Source organism: Falco cherrug, chromosome 15 (assembly GCF_023634085.1).
Source record: "Falco cherrug isolate bFalChe1 chromosome 15, bFalChe1.pri, whole genome shotgun sequence".
NCBI lineage: Eukaryota > Metazoa > Chordata > Aves > Falconiformes > Falconidae > Falco > Falco cherrug.
The window spans coordinates 3453292-3471776 of record NC_073711.1 but is presented as its reverse complement, the minus strand read 5'-3'; the positions used below and the strand labels follow the sequence as shown (position 1 = coordinate 3471776).

The 18485-nt window shown below is 46.9% G+C and overlaps 1 protein-coding gene across 1 annotated transcript; it reads right to left on the bottom strand.

Annotated features, from left to right (window-relative positions):
• Positions 1–329: 329 nt before the first annotated feature.
• Positions 330–17592, bottom strand: LOC102057785 (uracil phosphoribosyltransferase homolog). Its single transcript, XM_055727790.1, has 7 exons — positions 17246–17592; positions 11696–11738; positions 5612–5681; positions 3386–3448; positions 2468–2629; positions 1603–1701; positions 330–757 (listed from the first exon to the last, which is right to left on the bottom strand). Exons 1-7 carry the CDS (start codon positions 17518–17520, stop codon positions 651–653), a joined length of 819 nt encoding a protein of 272 aa, XP_055583765.1. The 5' UTR covers positions 17521–17592; the 3' UTR covers positions 330–650.
• Positions 17593–18485: the final 893 nt, after the last annotated feature.

The window sequence follows — 18485 nt, the reverse complement described above, 5'->3', positions numbered from 1 at the left end:
TGTAGACGGCGCTGCTCCCACCCTCGCTGCCCGCCAGCTTGCCAGGCAAGGCGCACGGCAGTAGGAACCTGCTTTATTCAGTACCACCGAGCAAGGCATCTGTGGACATTTTACTATTTGAAAATGATCCATACAGAGCAAAATTCAGAGAGCTGTATCTTTAATTCTTGGCCACCATCCAAAGACTGAGAATTCTGCCAGAAATTCAGTGTGGCTGCTAAGAATGACATCAAATTCCAAGTGCACCCACGTTTTGGAAGCATTAGGAGTGGCTGTACCAGCTGGCCTGGAGTGACATAAACATTACCACTAGAAATTAAGTACACACCTTTGTGATTTAGTTGTTTTATTTTGCTCTTGCAAGCAGCCACAGGACAGGCTATAGAAGAATAAATAAATTAAAGCAGAATGTGTAGCAATTTATACAACCCCAACATTGAGATGCCTGACTTCGTCATGACAGAGTGCTTTCTTACTGTACCTGAGCCAGTGTCCAGGCAGTAACTGACCGGAACTGATCTAAGTCAGGTATTTACCCCTTTGGCCAAAAATATTTTTAAACATGCCCTCAACCAACTTGACAAAAATAAAACGTAGAAAAAAAAACCTCTTGTGACATCATACAGTCAAATTCATTTGTTCCGAGTCTGTCAGTCTGTTCCAAAATACTTCTGTCCAAAGTGTGTTGGTGCAACAGGATGAACTTCTGTAGTTAAAATGGTGATCTCTGGGAATTCCTGGATGATGGATTTGGCACCTTTGGAGAGAGGGCAGAGGCAATAATGACAACAGCACTGCAGCTGTATTTCAGCACATGTTAAATCACGATTAGCAGAACACAGCAGGTAAGTCAGGCTCGCTTCTTCCATCTCCGCTTCATCTTTCTGCCTTGGCTGACTGTCTATGAGGAGAAAACCTCCTGAATTTAGCGGACTGCTTTTTTGGATTTTTTTACTTGGATTTTTCTTTCCTTTACCATACACGTGTACTCCCATTGCCATAGTGTTACAGACTGCCCGTCCAGTTGACTTTTTTGATAGATTTCTGCCATGGCCAATTTTAAAAACAACACGCAAGACCTGTTCTACTTCACAGAAACAGATGTTCCTCCTTTGGATCCCCATCGCAAGTCAAGGTCCTGAACACGCAGACAGGGCAGTCCTGTAGCTTCGTGTACCTCGCTCCTTACAGAACTGCTGCTCTGGGTGGGCGCCAAGCCAATACCACTCGCAGGCTGCTACAGTCCAGAGCAGCAGCAGGACTGGCATTGCTTGGTGAGCTGCCAAAGCATTTTGTGTACCTGGCAGTGCTGAAAATTCCTGCTTCTAGGAATACGTAACCACTTATAGTTTTGCCGTTAGCTGTAACAGGCCTTTTCCTTTCTGCTAGCCCGCTGCCTGTGCTGAACGTGTTGCTGTTCGCTCTCTTACAATTCAGCCAAAAATAAAAGAAAAAACCTCCTCTGAGCAAAGTGCTGCTGCTGTCCGTATCTGCAAAGGAACAGCTCTTCACCGCTGTCTGAAGCGTGTGACTAACGTCTCCCTTCCCCATTAAAGGTACGTGTGCTCGCTCTGCTGCCCTCCTCGCTCCCCTGCAACTTACCGTGAGGTGTGGAGAACAGGCTTAGCAGGATAATGACACTTGGTTGTACGCCATGTTCTACAAGAACTTTGACAGCCTCAATGACAGTATTACCAGTACCTAAAAGGGGAAAAAGCGAGATTTTTATTTCTCTTTTCCCTGGTGGAAGAACTTGTCCTAGGCCATCCAAAAATATCCGTGTTAACACTGGGGTGTGGCCGAATGATGATATTGTCCTTTCCCACTGGAAAACTATCACCTCTGCATGTCTTAATTGTAGAAAACTTTGGTCTCCTGCTGAAGGAACTTCATCTCTACTCTGAAACGGCCAACTCTGCCAGGTTTCAAGCACTGAAGTCGGTGGATTTTATTAAAGCCCTGAGGCAAGAAAGCTCATCTAAAATAGTAAAATAGCAATTAAGAGCTCTATGTGTAGAACCAGAATTAAATCATCGACTGGAAAAGTTACTTCACCCTGACAAACTCCTTACAACATTTACCAGATTTTTTTTTTTTTGGTAGTATTAACTAAAGTAATTTACTTCTAGGATTACAGTATTAATCCAAAAATGTCTTTTAATAGCATGAGAAAGATACTGTTTGAGTCTTTTCTCATGGCAAAACTTTAAAAATTAAATGTGTATCATGTCTTAATGTTTCTACCTTTCTCACAAACACAGGCATGCCCAAATGATTTGCTCCGCATTCGTGCTGGTGCAGGCTGACTAGTATGTATTCTGGCACAGCCCGATAAATTCCCTGCTATGTCACCTAAACCAAGCAGAAAACTTAATCCAAGCCCCCGAAATTTGGAAGTTTGCCTTTACACTGAGCACACTTGCTGTTCGGATGAATCTAGCTGTACATAATGAGGAAAGGCACTTACTTAGTATTGGGTACATAAGAAGAACCTTTCTCCTGTAGATGTCTGGTGGAAACTTAGCGTAGTACACTTTGGCTCTTTGAGTCTCCTCATCGCTCTGTATCAGGATTTTTCCTATGCGGATTGATCTACAGCAGTCTCGTAAACCTTGTTCCATTGCCTCTCCTCAAAATGAGCAGCAAAAAAACCCCCAAGAACAACTGTTACACGCTGAGAAATGGCACAACTGTAACATGCTGCAATTAAATAAGACAGCCCCAATACTGCATTGGTGAAGAGTTCTAAAAAAGGGGATTTTTTTTCTCAGTTCTAAGTGTTAAAAACACCTGAAGTGATTTTCCTTTTTTTCTCTGTTCTGACAGAAAACCGAGTCTCCTTGATGTTACACAGCTCCTGGGCATTGGTGTTTCCACACACCAGTGCTCAGCTCTCAGAGGCAGGAGCTGGAAACGTCAAAACAAACGTCTGGGGTTTGGAGAACGTCTCTGAGCTCTGCCCAGAGACAGGGGGGTGCCAAACGTAGCGCTGGAAGCTGTGGAGCCGCTGGATTTTACATCACAGATACCAAGGTTTGTTCCACAGCACTGGGCAAAACAACAGTGACTCTGCCCCCACCGAGCGCGGCTGGTTTGGAGACCCCTGTGAGCAGAAGTGTTGGCGGCAAACCAGGGGGGGCAGCCGGCCTGGCCTCTGCCCTGCAACGGCCACGTGAAATCTGCTGCGGCTCTTTGTCTCCTCAAAAGTTAATGGAACGTACTACTCGGCATTTGTGGTCAAGGATACCTAAGCAAGAGTAACAACTGGCAGGTTTGGGTAAAGCTCTGCTGCAGAGAAGTGTTGTTGCACAGTTTTGTAAGGAAGTTGCTTACAGGTTTCCAAAACGTTTAATTTGTGCCCGTTCAACAACCAGGATCTGCCTACCGCTTCTCATTATGCTGACTCCGCAGTTTCCCTTTTCAAATCTGACTCCTTCATACTTGTGTCCTGTGAGAGGAAAGAAACCAAGGCGTCAGTGGCAGTGATTGCTCCCTTCTGCCCCACCTTCATGCCCCTCTGGGGGATGCTGCTCTAAGTGACCTGGGTGTGAATGGACCCCGAATACCCCAGGGACAACAGTGAGCTCCACACCTCGACAGGTGGCATGTACCGGTCTGCACACCGTGTCCTGCAGCCCTCAAACAAGCTGGGGGCTCAGGGCCAAAACTGTAATTGGAAAAGGAGTTGAGCTTCTTCTGCCTTTAGAAATGGTGTCAGACAAGCGGCACAGAAGTGATCCTTTTTTGTAACTCAGGTATTCTGTGGTTATTTTAAACGAAGGACACTATGCAAAGTAACGGTAAATAGTGAGTCCCCTAAGAAGCCAGGTACATGGAGTCCAGTGCTGCAGGTGGAAGAGTTAGAACAAAATATGATGCTGCAATGCTACTGTCACTGTGTTCTTGGTCACTGAAAAAAAAAAGAAAAGCAGGCAACGGTATGCATATGAGAGAGATTAGTACTGTGAGCTCAGGCCTCTTGTTAATTCAAAGAAAAAGACAGCAAAACAAGAATGTCCCAGTGCCAGTTCTTCAGATCTAACCCCAGAAGCTGGTAACGAGCTTGCCCAGCACCACGGCTAAGAAGAACAGGTGGTGATGTTCCTTACAGGTGTTGCAAGTTCCCCTGCCTGCCTGATAAAAAGTCCAAAGGCTTTCTTAAAGGAGAAAGAATATGGTGTGCCACCGATGTCACAGAGGGGTGTTCTGCTGCTGAGCCCAGAAGAACAGAAATCACCCGTGCTTACGGCATCTTACAAATGCCGGGAGGAAAAGAGCTCAGTATAGGTAAGCAGGAATCCATGCAGAGGCATCCAAGTTCTCCAGGGCACCTGCTACTGGAAAAGCTCAGCTGAGGCCATTTGAGCTCCCGCACTGGGCACAGGTTTTGCTGTGAAAGGCCAAACACGCTGACTGCAGAGCTACAGCACTTTCAGACTAAGGCCATCTACAGCTTGCCTGGGACTAAGGGCAAGAAACGGAGTCCTTTGCTAAGGCGCCGTGTGCTCAGCGAGCAAGGTCTGAGCCTCCCTTTGCCCGCAGCCAGGGCAGTGGCCTACTCCAACTGTAGAGCTTCCAAGTGATGTTACCTGCAGGTGACCTGCCAGTCAAACTGTGTGATGCAGCAAGAAAATGGTCACCAATCTGCCCGTCACCGACTGACCTGGAACAGCCATGACACCACTGCTCACAAAGTAGCTGCTGTTTTATTTAAAAATAAACTCTGTCCCTAAACTCTGTCTGCTTTCAGAATTGAGTGTTCAGTCCAGCTTTTCTCTGACTAAAAGTAAAGACACGTCAATGAGGTACTGCGAGAGGGGACAAGGGTGCAAACATACAAAGCTGCTCTCACCCTGCAAAAACTCAAATGAAGTTCTCGGGGGGAAGAGCACTCACCTGGCCTGTCTTAGTGTGCTGTGGGTTCACTGCGCGTACTTCAGCCGTTCCCAAGAAGCTGCTGATGCACCAAGCAGCCACCTCTCAACACATGCTACCTGACATATCTTTACAGTTAACAGGAGCAAACCAAAATTACTGCAATGGGCTTCCCCTGGTGTCAGCACAGCCGCTTTTTCTTTCCTGCTTATCGTCACTCCCAGCTGGCCCCCAGTTGCAAATGGAGATGGATTGAGGCTGGTGTGGCAAAACTGCTTGTGCCAAGTACTTTTTCTGTAATGGGCATGCGTGTCATCAGTTTTAATTCAACATTGCAGCATGGGGAAGTACACTGATCTTGTACATACACTCATAAATTTTCATCACGATTTTGCAAGACCAGTTAAAAACTTTAGGATAATAACAACCCTGACTGTATGTTTTGCTCAATTGTGTTTTACACACCTAGCTTTTTAAGGACTGTTAGGGACCTTAACTTTGTACCCTGAACGTTAAAACTGTTCCAGCCTCAGGCACCAAGCCTGTCAGGGTGCAAAGAGCGCCTGGATGACGCTTAGTCATATGGTTCAGTTTTAGGCAGTCCTGCGAGGAGGAGGGAGTTGGGTTCCTTCCAACTCAAGATCTTCAGTGGTCCTCGTAACAGTTCCATATATTTTTCCATTACTTAAGCTTCCACTTCCAGGCCTGCCTAGGGGAGGAATGATTTCCCACGTACCTGTTGGAGTGGTCACGGTACATTCTGTGTATGGCAGTTGGTTCAGTCCCTCTTCAACTACAAGTCTGATCTGTAGAACCAGAAAGATCAGTCAGCTTAAAGGGATTTGTTATCTATGGAGATAAGATACTCAGTGTTAGTAGTTACTGCAGGTACTAGGTGAACACCTAACAGCCTGATGGGTCTAAAAGGGTCTCTTTAATAGTAGTTAGGGACTGAATTTAGAGACCTTTTGGGGGTGCTGCCTATGTTTTGTCCACAAAACGAAACTGGGTGCAGGGGGGCGGGTCATTGGCAATCATAAAACTGCCTTTGTTTCGATCTGGCAGGCACAAGCATCACAGACGAATTTTACTTAACAAATGAGTGAAGCACCAATGCAACTTCACCACGCTGACAGAAACCACTAGTGAGAAAAAAGGAATATTCACCCTCTCTCGCTTCCCATCAGCTAGGCTCTGAGGTCTATTATCACATCCATATTTCTAAACTCCAGCAAGGCCGCCAGAACAGCCACAGAAGCTGCAGCCATGTACATGCACCACCAAATGCCCAAAGACAAGTCAGTCGATCTAGAAATCTCTTTATCACCTTCTCCTTCTGGCACCTGCCAGCTGTGGTTACTGTGGGATGCTCTGCCAAGCACCTGCGCTTTCACACAGTACAGATGGCCCGTCTCAGCTGGGACCTCTCGGCTGGAGCTGCAGCTGGTCAGCCACGCACCCCTCCAGTGGCCAGCAAACCTCCAGCTCTCCCCTGGTGCTGGCCCTGCACCTGTACTCCAGGCAAGGGTACTGACACGCATTCAGCCGAAGCCAGAATGGTTGCCTATGAAATCATTAGAGATGTAAAATTTCTCTCTGCTAGCAAGCCAAAGATTCACGGGCCAGAACTGCTCAAGCAAAGCTCCTGCCAAGCCACAGATGAAACCTGTTCAGCAAAAGTCACCGTATGATGGCAGAAATGAGGTGATTGCTCCTGGGACTGAGCAAGTCTACTGCTCACTTCAGACATTTCTTAGTTCAGAAACAGGGCAGAACAGACTGGAAGATTTTTTTTCTGTTCTTCCATTCTGCCCTAGTTCCTAACAGTCTCTACTAGGAATTAGAAACAGCCCCTTAAATTGACAATCCCTCTTTGAAGATATTTTTAGAGACTTTAGTATGAGCATTTTTTCCTAGAGTTGGGTTTGTGGCAGCCGTATTTAGAGGTGGTGGTCAGACTAAATCAGGGAAGGGGTCACAGGGTGCAGCTGACATACAACAGGAGCAAAAGACCGAAACAGCAATTCACAGGGTAGTATTTCCACTGTAGCGAAACTGCACATGGGAAACAGGCCCTTCGGAATTGTCGGTCCCCTTTTGCGCTTGACTCGCTGCACGTTTGGTGGCCCCAGGAGCATACATAGAGAAGCCAGCTCTACTACCTTCCTCCTCCTCCTCTTCTTCCTCCTGTCTCTCTGCAAGTAGGGCTTTTGACTCAATCTTTTGGCTCAGTCACTTTAATCCTGAGACTGCAGGCACCAGTGTTCTACTGAAAGACATCTTCTCACATAAACAAGCCAAGAAATCTTTGATTTAATTTTAGGTTTCTGGGACATTCACACAGAAATTTATTTTCTTAAAGCTACTGCATGAAAAAAAGCCAACTTGTGAGCCAGGTTTGGAAGAAACGCTTTTTCTTCTTCCTGCTGTCATGTTGACAGGGTTAGCATCGCTCTACATTATCTGCCACGAGTTTAGAGTAAACCAGTGAAGGTCTATAGTCAAATAATCTCCTTGGTCTTACTACACATACCAACAGTTCATACAGAGGCTGGGAAGGATTCTTCTGTAAACTTGTCAGTGTTGATGCAACATTTATTTTTGCACCACGCTTTCTGCCACCCCCACGCTCAGGGATTATAACTTCCACCTCTTTTCTCTCTGGCCCCGAGAGCCAGCAGCCCTGCTCCTCTCTCACAGAGGTGGTTGCCATGGCTTGGAAGCTAAAACAGGTACTATGGCCCTCACATGAAGCAGGGAAGTAAAGCTTTGGTCCCAAGGTAGAAGAGTTTGACCAGAAATTAGAACCATGAATTAAGGATACCAATAAAAAAATAAAGTCTATTTTTAATCGGGGGAAAGAAAAAAAGCTAAAAGGGATGTTAAATTCTAGCAGGCCTAGTTAAACTGTCAAGGCTTACAGTTATGCTTAAATTTTAGATTAAGCATTTAATGCTGATATCCATAATTATATGTCAGTGTGCTCAATTTATTACAGTTCTATGTTTGAAGATTTACCACAGAGCCTTGGCAGTAAGCAAATCGAAATACTGTTTGCTTCGAACCTTCATTAGTACAAGATCTGTTAGAACTGTTAGCAAAAACAACAGTTAATAGAGGTCCAAGGAGTTTTAGCTAATTACCACATAAACATTTCACGGATATGAAAATGTTAGTGAAATCTACCTTTTCTCAGCCAATTAAGCACATGAATAAAGTCTCCTTACCATGCTCAAATAGCAGGGAAGAAATCAGGTTTGACCAGTTCCTCAGAGTCCATGAACAGAGAAATTTGTACATAGGCAACTACAGAAAGAAGGCTGACAGTACTCTCATTCAGAAGAGGTGCAATCACTAAATAAGGAAACCAGCCTGGGTGCAGTCAGAGGCGGTGGTGCTGTGACCAGACAAAACTGGAAAAACGGGAGCCCTTTTAGAGCCACCCCAAAAGGCATCTGTGATCCTCAGCGGCTGCGTGTTACAACTCTTCCACCTGCCTGCACTTTAAAAAAAGGTGTAGCATTTCCACGCCAAGAAACCAGAATGTAAATAAATTCTGGAGTGACCATTATTATCTTCCCCTGTTTGTGGGAAACCAGTAGTTGTAACTGTATTTTACATGATTGCCACGTGTCACTGAATTTCCAAGACCATAGTAACTCCCAGGGGGATCCCCTCACCCATTCAGGTGTAGCTTTTCTTGGAAGCTGAAGGGAAGGCAGGACAGTGGGGCTGCCAGCCATACTTTGTATCTCTTTGCACCTCAGGATTTCCAACCACTTTTAAAGTATGCATTATCGCCCCCCTGAGAGAGGTAGGTGGGCAGAAAGGTGAAGTGACCTCTTCAGTGTTATGCAGGGAGTTGCTGGTAGGGCTGCAAAAATAATTCCTCAACCTCAGGCCTCCAGGCAAACCACAACATCTACCTTCTGCTGACAAGCACCACTGTACTTGTGAACTGAGGCTGTAGGTCAGTGCTGTGCAAATGACAAACATCTGCCTGACCCCAGCCTGCAAGTCAGGTTTACTTGCTCCTTGCCAAAACTCTAGGCATGGCGTGTCCTCTATGGCTCTGGGAGACAGCTCCTCTTCCTGGTACTCGCCTGGTCTCTTTAGCCCACACCACCACACCACTCAGCTGCTGTGCAGCACCAGCTTAACCTCACAGGGCTGCACCTAGCTTAGTGGGCACCTCCTGCTGAGCAGGCCTTGGGAAAAAAAACAACAGGTGGTCTCAGTAAAAATGCTGTGAGTTTTGTGAGCATCTCACTAGTTCTACAGCAATCCCACAAGGTGACAACAATTAAATGCTTCCACATTGCGTGGGTTCTGCGCAGCACACAGGCAAGGGTTCAGCGCGAGCCTCTTGCACTGACGGGAGTTGTCTGCCGGTGTTTCTCAAATGGGTCTCGCTAACGCCGCTCACTACCTGTCCAGCTATCTGCTACCGCAAATTATGATTGATCGTCTTTGGTGTTAGACGCTTACTTCCCACGGCTGCCTCCTTCACAAACACAACACGGGTTGTCTTCATCCTCCTGACTTTAACCCCCACCTTTCAGCACTGGCAGTGGCTTCAACTCCTTGATAACCTTTACCACCTGTCAAGTCCTTTCTCTCACAAGTATCTTTGAATGTTTCTTTTGTGTCATCCCCTTACACATGAAACAAACTGTCAGAAGAAAAAAAACTGTACCACCAGAAATTCATCAGCTTTAGAATCCCTGCCGAAGACCTCTTCCTATGGTGACCTTAGGAGATATTGCCACTGCCAAGCTAGTAGCATGCTTGACTTCGTTCCCATTTTCCTCTCTGCAACAAGATCTATTTTGCTACCCTACAATCCCACGCACGTGTTTCTTCTCTTCACGTACTGCATCTTGCCACCAAGCTCTCTTTGCTAACTGGGTGGGAAACATGGCAAGTCTTAACCATCTTTGCACCCCTCCATGGCTAGTAGAGGCCACGTCCCACACGACATTGTAACTGTTCTTCGCCACACCTAGGAAGAACATACAGAAAATGAGACAGTCCTACATATTGTTCTGCATAAAATTCCTCCTACAAAATGGAAAATGAACTAGCAGGTTCTGCAGCAAACATCCACATGACCAGCAAACAGAGGTGCTTCTGCAAAGAGCTGCTCCCTATCCGTACAAGTGGTGGCCAGCTTGTAGAAGACAGCGGGACAAGGGCCTGAACTCACTGCCTGGAAGCTGCAGTTTTCATTCTAGCAATGAGGAGGGAAAAAAAACATCAGTGCTTCCCTCAGAATGGCACAGGACCTTCAAGTACAGTGAGAAGGTATGTGGGAGAGGTCCTTTGCACTAATTAATGACAGAAAGGTACAGTCAAGACCGCGAAAGGTTTTCCTGTCAGAATAGCCAGTGTTTATCTCTCTTTTGAAAATACCAATTAGGAATAGAGTGCTTCTCTTTAATTCACAGAAGCTGGCAAGAATGAATGCTCCTTAAACAATGCAGCATGATGGGAACCTAATGTAAGGCAAAATGAGAACGTTAAGCCTTTCTGTGAAAGGAGTACTGGTGGGGAAGGGGCCTGTCCCGTGCACTGGCGACCTACACCCTGTAAATGTGTGGCATCACTGGTGTTGACCTTTGTTGGCTTCCTGAATCTTTCTTGCACATTTAAACACGTGAAGAACCTGAAACCACAAAACCCAGGGGGAACGACACACAGTTGAGCTGGTCTTTCACAGGTGGCGGATGTTTCCTGGGCTGTTCTTACTTGTCCGATGAAGTATAAAGGACATGTGTCTATTTAAATGGTATCTGCTGAGAACTGCTGGCACAGAACAAGCTTGGGGCTGTGACTTTCTGCCTGTCCATTATGAAGTACTACTGGCAAAGGCGGCACTCCAGTCACTTGATCCACGAGTTATGAGTGATGGGATTGGTTGGCTTGGGCCTTTACTGTTCTTGGTGAATGGCAACGCAAGAAACATCCTCAAGAAGGGAAAAGCAGGGGGGAAAGTGGTAAAGTAACAAAGATTCAAAGTACTGCAGTCACAGTCTTAGGTTGTGGTCCTATCTAAGCCCTGAGCAAGCCTGGATAAGGCACGGATTAAGACTGGGCTCATCGCAGGAAACCTGCCTGCTGGTGCTGGCAACTGAATGGTCTCTGGACTCTGCTAGAGGGGAAAAGACAGACTTTCCTTGCTAATGAATGTGGATTTGCAAACAGCAAACACCCTCATGAATACAAGGAAGTATTATGTGTGGGCGCATTGTGGCTTTCTTTAAGCATGTAATTTAAATGAGATGAATGTTGCATTCCCAACAGTCCTTGTACTGACTTACTAAAATCTGTAAAAAACTTCAAATTGCTTTGTCCCTGCTGGTAACTAACATACAGCTAAAAACAAATTCCCAGTGTGGACGCACCCAGAGCTACTAATCTAATACACAACAAGTGCCAGGAGGCACTTTGTGTACAAGCAATTGTTAACATCTAGACTGTAGAAATTGTGCAGCTCTGTTCACAAGATCAAAAGTACTGTTTCAAAGTAAAACTGAATTATCTGTAGCCTCTATGCATCTGTCTTTAAACAGTTACTCTCTTATTACTACTGCTCTCCATCCTGAAGTAGTTGTGTTTGATAACAACATGGTTTCTGGAACGGTTTGAGATGAAAGCAGCCCGTAACAGAGAACAGAAGTCTCTACACAGAACATTGTCAAACAGCAATTCCCTTTGTATAGAAAAGTTGCTCTCACACCACCATTATTCTGCTATGAAAGACCCGTTTTATGGAAGAGTTACAAAGTACAATACCAAGAAGAAGAAATTCTTTACCTACCAGACGATCAGCAGAAAATACGAAGTCTCCTCTACTGGATTTCCTGAAAAAGGTAATAATTTATATTTTAAATTGGGGAATAATTTTAAGAATATTGATTTAATACAATATTAATTCAAAGACAATATATTCTAAAGGCAGTTCAGAGAAAAGCCTTCTACCATATACAAAATTTAGTCCACAGAGATTCTGCTTCATGGGTTTCCCGCTTGGCAGTGAAGCCTGAGACACAGTGAGCTAACACAGGGGTCTGCCTCTTACTGCTGGCAACATTGCTGCACTGTGCCAGTAGCAATCAAAGCATGAAAAGATAAGGATGATATCCTGTAGGTTTTCCACTGTTCTACCATTCCAGCTGAGTTCCAAAACCCCTCACAAGCTCAGATGTGCACCAGCCTGGTACGCTCCCTACAGCTCTGAGCTCTGCTCTGCCCGTTAAGTCAATCAGAAACCATGGGACAGTGGTAATGCGGTCCCCTAGCCCTGGGACGAATTAACACACCTGGTAAGCAGGATATGTACCCTATCTTATCTGGCATTCACGCACAGGATGACTAGATTGGTGAATTTGAGACTACAGTGAGCAGGGATGCACAAGTATTCCCATGAAAACTCCTCTCTGCCGGCTCAGTACCTTGGGTGCAGCTGTTCGCTCCCGTGGCTGCGTGGCTTTGGGCCCATTCAGGAGACGGAATAAGCTCGCTTCCTTCCGCCACACACTAAGTATGCCACGCTAAAAGCCTGAAATTTAGAAGCAGTTTCTAACACCTCACTTCCCACGTCAAGACCAACTGTCACTACCCAAGAGTAGAACAAACTGCCAGTTAAGGAGCCAACACTTACAGTATGCCAGCCTTAAAAACAGGCAAAGCATCAACCTCATAGGCAGGTACTTTTAAATGAAATGTGCCATTAGTCACAGCAGGCATACGCCCCTCTCGTTTTCAAACCATGATACTCTGGGTTTCTCCTTAAATACCATAAAGAGAGTTTTGCATTTAATCCCCTAGATTCTGCAACATCTCACATGGGTGAAAGTCAGCAGGTTTGTCTGCTTTTTTCCTGGGCAACTGGTAACTTAGCCATGCTAAAAGAAAAGGACTTTTAAAAACAGTCTAATCTAATTTCTTTCTGTGTGCTAATAACCCACTAATAAAAATGGTGTTTGCTTTTATTTCTTCCATCTTTCTGGTAATGACAGGATATTAATAACTTTCTGTGACTCTTGACATTAACCAGAAAGGCGACACTCAAAAATAAAAACCCCAATTTCAAAACCGCAAAAAACAACCCCCAAAACCCTACAATTATACAAACTGGTTTTATTAAGATTTTTGAAGAGATTTGTATTTCCATTGGTGGTGTGTATAAATATTTTTTAAAAAGAGAAGTAGCAAAGTGTGTAGGTGGCACACCTATGTTCTTCCACATTATGGCATGTATGGAAATGTAGCCATTATTTCATGAATGAGTGGTAAGACAAACCCAACAATGCCAGGACTGTGGGTTTGACTGCAGTGACACACGTTTAGAGTGAGTACCATGAGTTATTAATACAGATACTAGATTAATACTAGAATACTAGGTTTTAAATTAACTACTGCACTTGCAGAGAGACACAGATGGTTTTTATGCACAGTTCACTGAACACCCTTCGCCAGTTACGCCTGGTTTTTTGAGGGGAGAACAACAGAAAACAATGGTGCATAAAAATGAAAGACAAATACTAGTAATGCTGAATATGACAGACCTCTTGTACACCAGCAGCGGGAAAGCTGTGACCAGATTTCAAGCCCCACATCATATGAGAACTGCTAGGGGCCAGAAAAAAAGGCTTATGTGAAAACACCATTAACTGTTCACCTTAAATACCAGATAGAACTATAGAAAGTAACGATCAATGGCAGACTAGAAACTTTTTCAGCTGCTCAATCAAGTAACAAGACAGCATCTAACAAACCAAGGTGTTAAAACTTGACTTGTAGCACAACACAAACATGTTAAACAATATAAATGTTTTATTTTGTTTCTGAAAGTATGTGAGTATGGCTGATGTACAGTTAAAAGTCATGTGCATGTCTTAAGAGATGAGAAGAAATGTTTTTGGGGAATGTACTGTAGTACAAGCTAGCTGCTTTCTTCCTGCTTTAGCACCTGGTAATAGTTACAACCACCGATGTATGGCTGTAGGCTATGTGGGTTGTGGTCTGACCCGCTGTAGTAATTCCTGTTTCTCTCGTTACCTTACAGAAGAACTTCTTGACAGACACCCAGGGCACTGTGAAGCCAAAAAAAAAGCTGCTTCCCTAAACAGAATTTGTAAAAGGCCTTTATAAGAAAGCTTAAGGCACTGGACAAACTGTTGCCATGAAGGGGAAATGATGAGACACAATAACCTTTCAAAATTTACATTTAAATAATCAGGTCTGTTGTTAAATGAGGAGTTAAAATGACACTACCAATGTAAGCTAATGAATTTACTTCTACAGAGACCAGACCTCTACATTACAAATAACTGCAGCACTCATTTAAGCCTCCAGATCCCTGGTTCTAATCTGTGCAGGCCAGAAATTACTTTGAGATCATACGCTCCCTAGAAAGAAGCTGTAACTGTTCATAAACATGCAATACTTAAATGCATCCCAGTAGAGGACTCAAAATTTATACCCAACATAGAGTGTAAAAGCCAACTACCCGCCCGTTAAGCATTTGCTGGACAGAAAAGTGAACAAGCCAGTGAAAAAATGAGCAAACCCGCACACACTCAAGTTGAGGTGATCTATCCATCTCCCCAATTCTGGCACACAGACGTAGTTCTTGTTAACTTCAATGAAGCAGAAGAAATACCTGGTCATTTCAGTTTACCAGATGGACATTACTGATTCAGCCAGCTGTCTCTGAACCCAACACAGGACAGGATGACCAGCCACATGAAGTCTTCTATTGCAATTTAAAGGCTGCGATTTATTTCTCTGAAGCCTCTCAGAAACAAGAAAAGAGCCTTCTGCTTTCCTGAGCAGCTCACACCGTGGACAAAATGGAGTCCCTGAGGTCTTCTGCACCTGGCCTGACCATCTTTAGTTCCATGCAGCATGCCTGATTCTACCTTGCATTGCACTGGGAGTATCTATCCCTTACTTCACAGTAATATTCCTAAACTGACTGTTTTTTCCTACTTTTGTTCTGTTTCTCTCCCCGTAGTAGCTTGCATTTTAATATCTGCCCTTTTCAGGTGATCACTGTACCTGGAACATCCATTTCCTACAGCATTAAGTAATGCAAATATCCTCCTTGTGTTAAGACAGCTCTTAGCCATTTGTTTGGGTTTTTTTCAATCCAGAAAGATCAAGTACAAGGTATCTAGCTGCCCCACAGATGATACAAGTTCTTCCTCTTCACCACGCAGTGTATGTGAATGCACCCTTTTGTCAGTTTAAGTCAGATTTTTTGACCGATGGCTCCTCTTTGCAGTGCAGCTTCTTATTCACAAATAGGGTACTTCTGAGGAGTCTCTTTTAGCACTTGGTTTAATACTGCAGTGGTCATAAAGTCGTCTTAATGCAGACTGCACCTGCCCAGGGAAAGGTTACTGCAACAGTTTCTAACCAGTGCGGAAGAAATCCTCTCAAACTGACCACATTTTAGCATCATTCTGAATGACAGGCACTAAAATAGGCCAGTCTGAGGCCTGTTTGCTGAGATGCAGCTGACTTCCTGGGACAGAGCATAAAAATAACATTTCCCTACTTTCCTAACATACAAAGCCTACACCTGCCTTTCTGAGCAGACTGTTGTCCCATTTTCCTCGCTGGTTGGGAAGGGAGCTTGCACAGGACAGTTCCATCTCCACTGCCAGGGCAGCGCCATGCTCAGAATCAAGCACGGTTTGCCATCACTGCAGCTGTTATGAGTAATTCATATTTACAAGCCTTAGTCTATACTTCTCCTAACCAAAGTATTGTGCAATGAAGCTGATGCAATTCCGGAAAAAAAAACTCTTTACAGTTAAAATAGCAGCTGCTGGCTTCTGGATAAGCTCACTATAACCAGAAATTTATTAGATGTATTTGCAAGAGTTCAAAACCTACTTACAACAAAACAGGAATAAAAACCCTAGCTGGGTGCAGTAACCACATTGCTAGTATTTGCCTAGGTATCAAAACTATATGCTGTTTCCTTTTCACTAACCTCAAAACCTTTTCTAGGCCATCACCAAGCCTAATTTGTATTTTCTCTCTCTCTCTCTGCTTAGCCAACTTACAACTTCCCTTTCTGCTCTGCAGGAAGGCTGCCAGGTAGATGTTCTCACCTGCAGAGATTTTTTGTGTGGTCTTGCCACAACTGCCCTCCTCATATCGAGACTGCGCTACCTCTGTGTGCTCCCACCTGCAATGAGTTTTTGTTTTTCCACAATGCTTTGAAGACTAAAAACAATATAAATTAGTTTAAGGTAACAAGGCGTATGTCAGCTAACGAAGTTAATGCAGGTATTGGCTTTGAGAGACAGTGATTAGTTTTGCATAATGATGTGTTAGTGTTATTAGCTGCAAAGCACCCAAGAACCAGGAAATACAAAAATGTGGCCTAGGCAGATGGACAGACAGGAAACAAAGGGAAGAACTGTGTCCCCGCTGTGTGTTAGTTGTTGTAGATGTTAGAGTGTGCTGCAGGAAAAAAAGGTTTTGTTCAGAACCTGACCCTTCTATTACTAAACTTGATTTTGCACCTCTGTGTCTGCTGGTGGTTCTTGCACCAAAGCAGGCAAATTTGGCCTTTAATAGATGGCTGCTACCTACGTCTGTCATATGTTGCCTGCTAAATTTAAGGCAGCACAACAGTAATCGTGTCAGCACTAATGTTGTGGGAATCTTGCACACACTTATTTGATGTGGGGCTCGTAAACTGGGCTGTGCCCATGCGGCATGCCCATGGGCATGTGCCACATGCGGCAAGCTCCCTGCCAGCATGGTGGCCACCAGCACCCACAGGAGCGAGAGGGCCACCCCCATCCTGCGCGCACCATCCCTGCAGTGGGAGCAGAGGCAGCTCCTGCCGGGACACTCGGCTACGGCTCCCTCGAGGTTTCGCCGCCCATGCACGGTGTTGATGATGATGATGTGGCAAGCCAGCTCCTGAGATCCGCGAAACCTCCCATCAGGGCGCGTAAAAAGCCCGGTAAGAGCCGCCGACCGCGTGCCTTTGTCCGCACCGGCCCCGAGGCGGAGCTCCGGGGCGGGGCCGGGCCGCTGAGGCGCGGGGCGGGCGGCCCCGCCACCCCTCCCCGGCCCTCCCCGCCGGCCGCGCGTCAGCAGCAATGGCCGCAGGCGGCGGCGCTGGCGTTCGGCCCGGCTCGGCAGCACCCCGAGCCCCGCGGCCCGCCCGCCGCCCCCGGGCTCCGCGGGGAACACCCGCCCGGCGGGCTGGGCCGTGCCGGCAGGCGGCAGTGCGGCCGGGGCCGCGGCTCCCTGAGGGAGGGGGGCCGGGCCGCCGCTCCCCTCACGCTGCCCGCTGCTCCCCCTCGGGCTGCCCCGCGGCCCGCCCCGCGCTCACTTGTCCCTGATGATGGTCTGCAGCTCCCGCAGCTGGTCGTTCATCGGCAGCAGCTTCAGCTGCGGCCCCAGCGGCGGCGCGGCGCCCTCCCCCGCGGGGATCGCCGCCGCCACCCCGTTGCTGCTGCTACTGCTGCTGTCCGGGCTGGGGCAGCCGCTGTCCTGGCCGGGCTCCGCGAAGCGGATCAGGCGGGAGCCGCCGGGCGCCGTGCCCGCCGCCTGCTCCTCCGGCGGCCGCGGGCCGAGCCGCTGGTTCTGGCAGGGCATCGCCTCCATGCGCCGGGGCGCGCCCCCGCCCGCCGCCGCCACGCGCCGGCCCCGCTGCGCCGCCGCCGGGGGGCGGGCAGCGCGCCGGGCCGCCCTCGCCCGATTGGCCGCCGGTGCCGCCACTCAAAGGCGCGGCGGGAGCGCAAGCGAAGGCGGTGGGCGGGGCGCTCCTGGTGACGTCGCGTCCCCGCCGCCTGCCCGCGCTTCGCGCCTCTTCGCGCGCCGCCTCAAGGGCTCCCGTCAGGGCCGCGCCTTGGCTCTCCCCCGTCGCCTCTGGCTCTCCAGCACGTTTCCCTCAGAGCCGCCCTATCCTGCAGGGCCCTACTCAAACAGGAGCCGAACGCCGCCTCTCCCCACACACTGTATGGCCCAGATGTTCTGCTGTAGGCTTGTTGGCTGTATTTCTTGTTGGGATTTTTGGTTTGTTTTAGGGGGACATTGCAAGGTATGAGGAACTATAATACACATAAGCTTAGCGCAGGTTCACATTCTGAATATGTACTTGTGAATTTCTCCTGGCTATAAATGCTTCGTTGCCACACTTGGGTGTGTGCAGACACATGCATGGCCCAGCCCTGCAGCGCAGGCTCTTGGCCGCGTGATACGTGTCCAGTATTTCCACTGCCTCAAGCTCTCTGGACATGCGCAGCACCGAATACCCTGTTTGTGGGGAAACGAACCCTGAATTGTGGTGTTGCAGTAGTTGACTTGGCTCTAATGCCTCTCTAATGGAGACTGGCAAAATCACTCGGCAAACGTGTACTGCTAAACCTCACGGTACCGCGCTGAGGCAACTGCACTGTTACGCTCTTGCCTTCCTTCAACAGGGAGAGAAGAGCCGGTCCCACGCGACCAGCAACAGAACCGCTTACCTACTTCCAGCAAGACCCTAAACCTGAAGACGGAAACACGCATTTGAGCATTCAGGTCATACTGCCTTTAGGACAGAGCCGCGCAATTTTTTTGTCTAATAC

Excerpts from the sequence above, each read along its gene's own strand:
- LOC102057785 (XM_055727790.1), bottom strand. The coding sequence starts at position 17,520 with ATGGAGGCGATGCCCTGCCAGAACCAGCGGCTCGGCCCGCGGCCGCCG. Across the intron at positions 11,739-17,245 it reads CAGACCATCATCAGGGACAA|GAAATCCAGTAGAGGAGACT; the intron begins GTGAGCGCGGGG and ends TACCTTTTTCAG. Across the intron at positions 5,682-11,695 it reads TATTTTCTGCTGATCGTCTG|ATCAGACTTGTAGTTGAAGA; the intron begins GTAGGTAAAGAA and ends CTGGTTCTACAG.